The sequence below is a fragment of the Otolemur garnettii genome, unplaced genomic scaffold (assembly GCF_000181295.1).
Source record: "Otolemur garnettii isolate 467f Iridium unplaced genomic scaffold, OtoGar3 scaffold00045, whole genome shotgun sequence".
In the NCBI taxonomy this organism is placed as follows: Eukaryota; Metazoa; Chordata; class Mammalia; order Primates; family Galagidae; genus Otolemur; species Otolemur garnettii.
In genome coordinates, this window is record NW_003852440.1 from 9,558,493 (window position 1) to 9,566,125 (window position 7,633).

Consider the following 7,633-nt stretch of genomic DNA (forward strand, 5'->3'; position numbering starts at 1 on the left):
TGAGCTATAGGCGCCGAGCCTGTTTTGTTTTTTGAGATAGGGTCTCACTCTAGCTAGAGTGCAGTGGTGTTGTCATACCTCACTGTAGCCTTTGATTCCTGGGTTCAAGTGATCCTCCTGCCTTCAGACAACTGAGTAGCTAGAACTATAGACTCTTACCACCAAGCCAGGTTAATTTTTCTATTTTTAGTAGAGACAGAGTCTCACTTTTGCTCAGGCTGATCTTGAACTTCTGAGCTCAAGCAATCCTCTCTTGCCTTGGCCTCCCAGAGTGCCAGGATTACAGGCATTGAGCCACCCCACCCAATAGCCTGCTTTTGTCTGTTCTTTATTTAGAAACAATTTCATGAAAAATAGGGTCACAAATAGAAACATTTAGAATTTGTAGGAAAATAGTGCTACTCTGCTTTGTAAGACAGGTGTTAAAATTATTTTAAAAATCGGGGTTTTTTGAGCAGAGTCTCACTTTATCACCCTCAGTTGAGTGCCACAACATCACAGCTCACAGCAACCTCTAACTCTTGGGCTCAAGCGATTCTCTTACCTCAGCCTCCCAAATAGCTGGAAACAGGTGCCTGCCACAATGCCTGGCTATATTTTGGAGATGAGGTCTCACTCTGTCTCAGGCTGGTAGCAAGCTCGTGAGCTCAGGCAATGTACCTGCATTGGCTTCCCAGAGTGCTAGGATTACAGGCGTGAGCCACCTCGCCCAGCCTAGAAAATCAGGGTTTTGTTTTTTTTGACAGAGTCTTACTATGTTGCCCTCGACTGGAGCCACAGCTGACAGCAACCTCAAACTCTTGGGCTTAAGCCATTCTCTTGTCTCAGCCTCTGAAGTAACTGGGACTACAGGCACTTGCCACAATACCTGGCTATTTTTCAGTTGTAGTTGTCATTGTTTGGCAGGCCTGGGCTGGGTTCGAACCCACCAGCTCCAGTGTATGTGGCTGGCACTCTAGCCTCTGAGCTACGGCACCAAGCCTAGAAATCAGTTTTTGAAAGTCTGTATTCCCTTGTCAAGCTAATCAAGGAGGTATTTTGCTCAGTGGACTTGCGTGCAAAAAAAATTTCTATTTCCACTCCCCACTTATGCTGTATCCTGATTAGGAAGACTCTGCCAACTATTGAAATTGACAGCTGTTGTGACCACCAGAGATGCAAAAAAATAAGGCTACTCTTTCCCAGTATTTAAACTGAGGGCTCCTGCACACAGATCAAGGTGCTACAGACCAACAGGCAAAAAGACAGGCTTCTCACTACCAACTCCAAGATTTCTTTTCTTTTTTTTTTTTTTTTTTGACACAGAGTCTCAAGCTGTCACCCTGGGTAGAGTGGGGTGGCATCATACCTCACAGCAACTTTCAACTCTCGGGCTCAAGAGATCCTCTTGCCTCAGTTTTTTTTATTTTTAGTAGAGACAGGGGTCTTGCTCTTGCTCAGGCTGGTCTCAAACCTGTGCCTCCTCAGCCCCACCAGAGTTCTAAGATTACAGGCATGAGCCACTGTGCCAGGCCCTAACTCCAAGATTCTGATCTCAATTAATTTAGATTAGGCCAGGTGCGGTGGCTCCTGCCTGTAATCCCAGCACTCTGGGAGGCCTAGGTGGGTGGATTGCCTGAGCTCACTGGTTGGAGACCAGCCTGATACAGATTGAGACCCCCTGCCTCTAAGAATAGCAGGGTGTTGTGACAGACACCTAAAGTCCCAGCTACTCGGGAGGCTGAGGCAAGAGAATCTCTTGAGCCCCGGCACCTTTAGCTCAAGCAGCTAAAGCACCAGCCACATACACCAGAGCTGGCAGGTTCGAATCCAGCCTGGGTCTGCCAAACAACAATGACAACTATAACCAAAAAATAGCCAGGTGTTGTGGCGGGTGCCTGTAGTCCCAGCTACTTGGGAGGCTGAGGCGAGAGAATCGCTTAAACCCAGGAGTTGGAGATTGCTGTGAGCTGACACCATAGTACTCTACCCAAGGCAACAGCTTGAGGCACTGTCTCAAAAAAAAAAAAAAAAAATCGCTGTGCCCAAAAGTTAGAGGTTGCTGTGAGCTATGATACCACTGCACTTTACTGAGGGTGACAAAGTGAGACTCTGTCTCAAAAAATAAATAAATTAGACAATAAACACGCCTTGTACTAGATTTTTCAAACTGACAAGCTCCAAATGCTAAAGGCTTTCCCCCCAAGATGCTGCGTCCTTTCAAACCCAAATCCCAGAACCGATACTTGCCAAGAAAGCGCCCTAGGAGGTAATTTGGTGAGCCAGCCCTGCCTTTTCTCAGCTACCATTCTCAAACTCAAAGGCAGAGGGAAATCTCAACTGCACCTCATCTGTGTCTTCTTCCTAGATAAGGGAAAGTATAAAAATACGCTGGATATTACTTTCTGGCCATTTCAAGGGAGCAGATCGCCTCCTAGGAGCCCTTACGCTAATAATGAGACATACAAGTCATTGAATGCATGCCTGAATTACTTTATTTAAGCCTAACAATATTATCCTCATTGTGCAGTCCAGAACACTGAGTGAGGCTCAAGGGAAGCAACTTACCCAGCGTCCCGCAAGTAAGTGGGCACCGGGGTGTGGCCCACAGAGTCCCCCGGTGCCTCTACTCCGGGGCACATCTGTGAAGGCGATAGATTGCTCACCTGAATCCTGGACTCGGGGAGCAGCGTGAGCGCTGCCAGGCGCTCCCGCAAGTGGATGTCGGGGTACATGGTCCGGCGGAAGACGAGCTCCAGCAGCTGCAGCTGCTCCGCGCTGAATGACGTGCGCTTGCGGCGCTGCGACGCCGACGGGGCGGCCGCGCCTCTGGGGGGCGATCGCGAGCCCGGGCCGACAGGGAGCGGCGGGGGCCGCCCGGAGCCCCAGCTGAGGAAGCCCGCGAAGGGTGCCGGCGCGCCGCGGTCCGGGCCGGGGCCCGCGAGGGTCGCGGGGAGCAGGGCAGGCGCGGGGCTGTGCGATGGCAGGAAAGCCCCTCCGGCGTGGGCCGGCCGGTACGCTGGGAACGTGGCGCCCTCGGCGAACTGGAGCTGGCGGGATTCTGCGGCGGCCATCGCTCCCAGACCCCAGAGCGCCACCCGGGAGGTGCACGGGCTCTAGTTATACCGACTGGGGGCCGAGGGAGGGGGCCGCCGGTGGCGGTGCCATCAAAGGAGTGGGCGCGGGGAGGCCCGTGTCTCTTGGGGGTGCGAGCCCGCCCCCAGGCCCGCCAGACTCCGGTGGGAATAATCGCTTCCGCTGACCGTGGGATGGAGGGAGGGAGGCGTGAACTTGGGACTAGGCCCCCTCCGTCGCCTCCTCGGCTCATCCGCCTCGCAGCCCCACCAGCCCCGCCAGCCCTGACACCGCAATCAACATCTAAAGAAGTTTTGCTCGGCGAGGGGCAGCCCGGAGTGGCCGAGTGCGTGGGCCCAGTGCGGGCAGAAACTCCCTCCTCCGAGTCAGAGAAGCCCCAGGGCCTTGGGCCGAGCTGTGTCTCACTTGACCCGGGCGGGCATCACGCCTTGCCTTTTCTTCCTCCTGTCATTATCAAAGGCATTTATTTACCACCCCTGCTACGTGCTAGACCTTATACCAGGTTAGATAAACAGCCCAGCCTCTGCCCTCTGCAAGTTTCCCTAACACATCCGAATCTGAGCAGGGGTAAAGATAAAGGACCCTCAAGGGGGGCAGTACACTTCTCCAGGGAAAAGGGTGGGGGAGCCCCTGCCTGGAATATCCGCATGGTCCCACCCGTCAGGCTGTCTTAGGCGGGGCCGGGTTGACAACGGCGCCCCCACCCCTCCACCCCCCGCCCCAGTTGTCAACCAATTACCAGACGCCTAATTTGGCCTTTCTGAAGATACTCCAGAGCTTCGTTCCTCCCTCTGCCCTTGGGGCTCTTTGAAGGCTCCCGTGTTATCCTGCTTTGTACTATGGTTGTGATTTACATATCTGCCTACTAGATTATAAAGTCTTTGAGAGCAGGGCCGGGCACAGTGGCTCACACCTGTAATCCTCGCACTCTGGGAGGCCGAGGTGAGTGGATTGCTTGAGCTCAGGAGTTAGAGCCTGAGCAAGAATAATTCCCTATTTCTAAAAAACAGCCGTTGTGGCAGGCGCCTGCAGTCCCAGCTACTCCGGAGGCTGAGGCAAACGAATCACTTGAGCCCAAGTTTGAGGTTGCTGTGCACAGGCTGTAACGCCAGGGCATTCTAGCGAGGTGTAACTCTCTAAAAAATAAAGTCTTAACAGGAATCCACTTCTGCTGTTTATTCAGTCCTCTACTGAGTGTCTGTGTGTACACCTATTCTGGGTGAGGCACCACCCTGGACCTTCAATGAATGTCTGTTGAATTGGATGCCCCCCACTTCACCTTAGAGAAAAGACACCAGTGGTCCACTGGGAGAGCTGCCTGGGCACAGTGTAAGTCCTCAGGAAAAAAGCAGGGAGGTCCCAGTCTCCTTGCTCCCAACACCTGAGCACTGATTTCACCAAGACCATTCAAAGGGGACTCTTTATTGGGAAGGCTTTCAGGGCACAGTCTCCCTCCTGCCTCTTTCCATTCTGGAATGCTAACAGTCTCTCACAAGACTTAGGTGTTTTCATCCTGAGTGGACATTCCAAGTGTCAAAGCAAAGTATTCTTGGGGCCGCTGCAAAGAGGAGTAGTGGGCTTCATTCTCTCCTGGTTGGGGCAGAAGGTGGCGAGCCGGGTACTGTGTCCCAGACTCTCAGTGCAGCTGCTGAGGCTTTTCTAAGTGGCCTCACTATACCAACACTGGCTCCTCCATCTCTCCCTCTCTCACACACCTTTCTTTCTTTTCCCCTTCTTCCCTTCCTCTTTTATTCTTTTGTCAGGTCCCTGAGGTTTTCAGGCTAGCAAAGTATGGGATGGGCGGTTAGACCTATTTTTCTTTTTTATGGGGGGGGGGGGGTTAGACCTATTTTTCTTTCTTTTTTTTTTTTTTTTTGAGACAGAGCCTCAAGCTGTCCCCCTGGGTAGAGTGCCATGGCATCACAGCTCACAGCAACCTCCAACTCCTGGGCTCAAGCGAGTCTCCTGCCTCCGCCTCCCAAGTAGCTGGGACCACAGGCGCCCGCCACAACGCCCGGCTATTTTTTTGGTTGCAGCCGTCATTGTTGTTTGGCAGGTCCGGGCTGGGGATTCGAACCCGCCACCTTAGGTGTACGTGGCTGGCGCCTTAGCCGGTTGAGCTATAGGCGCCGAGCCTAGACCTATTTTTCTATGCTCATTTGTTCTTTTTTTTCCTCCTTTTCCTTTTCCTTTTCCTTTCCTTTCCTTTCCTTTCTCCCCAGCTAGAGTGTAATGGGGTCTGCATAGTTCACTGCAACCTCAAATTCCTGGACTCATGTGATCCTCCTACCTCAGCCTCCTGGGTAGTTGGGACATTAGGCACATGTCACCATACCTGGAAAACTATTCTGCTTTTGTGGAACTGAGGTCTCACTCTTACTCAGGTTGGTCTCAAACTCCTGGCTTTGAGCAATCCTCCCACCTTAGCTTCCTAAAGTGCTAAGATTATAGGAATGAACCACCTCGCCCAACCCTCATTCATTCTTTAGTTCATTATTTCAAAAATCCATTAATGAAGTGGCACTGTGCTAGGCCATGCTTTGTGTGTGCTATTCCTATACCAATTTTATAGATCGGGAAATGCACCACAACCCAGACAGGGACCCATATAACTTCAAAGCCAGTGTGCCAAGTTGAGACATTAACCCTACGGTCACACTGAGCTCCTCTGCCACCCTCAGGAGAAGGGTCACACCCTCCTCTAGCCCCTCTCTAGTCTTGGGGGTTTTTGTCTTTCAGGTACATTGTGATCATTAGGCCCTGGTTACAGGCTGCAGTGATGAATGCGTTCCTCAGCCTCCCAAGTAGTTGGGACTACAGGCACCCACCACAATGCCTGCTATTTTTTGTTGTTGTTGCAGTTATTGTTTAGCTGGCCCGGGCCAAGTTTGAACCCGCCAGCCTCAGTGTATGTGGCTGGTGCCATAACCACTGTGCTACAGGCACTGAGCCAAAAACCTTAGATTTTTGGTGACTAAAGGTAATGTGATATTCTGAATTGGATCCTGGAAAAGAAAAGGAATGTCAGCAGAAAAACTAGTGAAATCTGCATTTTTACAAAAACTACAAACTGAAGTCTCTGTTTCTTTTTTGAGACAGAGTCTCACTTCATTGCCCTTGGTAGAGTGCTGTGGTGTCACAGCTCACAGCAACCTCCAACTCCTGGGCTCAAGTGAGTCTCCTGCCTCAGCCTCCCAAGTAGCTGGGACCACAGGCGCCCGCCACAACGCCCGGCTATTTTTTTGGTTGCAGCCGTCATTGTTGTTTGGCAGGTCCGGGCTGGGGATTCGAACCCGCCACCTTAGGTGTACGTGGCTGGCGCCTTAGCCAGTTGAGCTATAGGCGCCGAGCCAAAGGGCTTTTTTCTAATCAAGCACATTGGTAATTTACCAGTTTCAAAATAGCAAACTGAAGTTCAGCGTTAGCTAAAGATAGCAGTCACTGAGATTGGGGTCTGCAGACTCCCCGTCTACCGCCTGGGCTAACTCTCCACTTGATTTGCTGAGAGCTTTTGGTCATTATTTGTATTTAGTCTGTCAGTAACTTGAAGCAGACACAAAGGAGGACAAGGTGAAACAGAAGACAGGCCTCAGAGATGCCTCCTGTAATGGGGGAAAGCCAGTTATAACACAAGAGGCGGTGGCGGTGGGGGTGGGTGTGCTTATCTGCACGGGGCTAGGAAGGAATGAGGCCATTCAGGGTCACTGTCCTCTTCTGCATCTTCAGCATTTCCCACCACGGTTCCTGTCTCAGGTTCACCCAAATATCACAGGGGCCTGCCTTTTCCCCAAGTGCTAAGTACTCTCTTCCCTAGGCTCCCTTTGTTGTTCATGTCAGCCCCTCTGCTGTCAGAGACCTGGGGAAGGAGCCCTGGGTGTTTATTAAAGGGAAGATCAGGAAAAGGCAGCCCAGGGGAGTTGATGGCTCCACTTCCACCTTGAATACCCAGGCTGTTTGCCCCTTTGATCCTGGCCTCACTTTGATTTCATCCCTTCTGACTGCCTAGGCCTCTCTAGTTTCTGAAGTTCATTTCAGAACCAGTGGTTTCAGAGACTGAAAGACAATACCCCCAATACACACACACACACACACACACACACACACACAGACACGAAACGGATTAACGTGACAGGAAAGGGATAAAAAGTTAGGAAGCCTATTTTTGTTTTTGCTTAGTCAGCACCATATAAATTTAAATAGCAAATACAAAATAGATTCTGAACCCAATGTGTTTTTTAAAAAACAAACAATTCCTTTTCTTCTTCTAACTATTTCTACCAAAAGCCTCTCCTTACACAAGAAGAGTTTGTCACGACTTGTATTCACACAGCTAACCAATAAAGTTAAAAGAACATTTCAGACTTGGCGCCTATAGCTCAAGCAGCTAAGGCACCAGCAACTGGCGGGTTCGAATCCAGCCTGGGCCTGCCAAACAACGATAACTACAAAGAAAAAACAAAAAACAGCCTGATGTTGTGGCAGACACCTGTAATCCCCACTACTTGGGAGGCTGAGGCAAGAGAATTGCTTAAGCCCAGGAGAGTGGGAGGTTGCTGTG

At 51.0% G+C, this 7,633-nt stretch overlaps 1 protein-coding gene across 2 annotated transcripts in view; it reads right to left on the reverse strand.

The window, feature by feature from the left end:
• The window catches only part of MIXL1 (Mix paired-like homeobox), a 4,100-nt gene extending 1,047 nt beyond the window's left edge, over window positions 1-3,053 (reverse strand). The window contains exon 1 of one of the 2 annotated variants that reach the window (XM_003790990.2): window positions 2,646-3,053. In XM_003790990.2, coding sequence (XP_003791038.1) covers window positions 2,646-3,053 — 408 coding nt within the window. Of the gene's footprint in view, window positions 1-2,641 lie in introns of both variants that reach the window. The other variant, XM_012805903.1, reaches the window with a different exon arrangement.
• Between the last annotated feature and the right edge of the window lie 4,580 nt (window positions 3,054-7,633).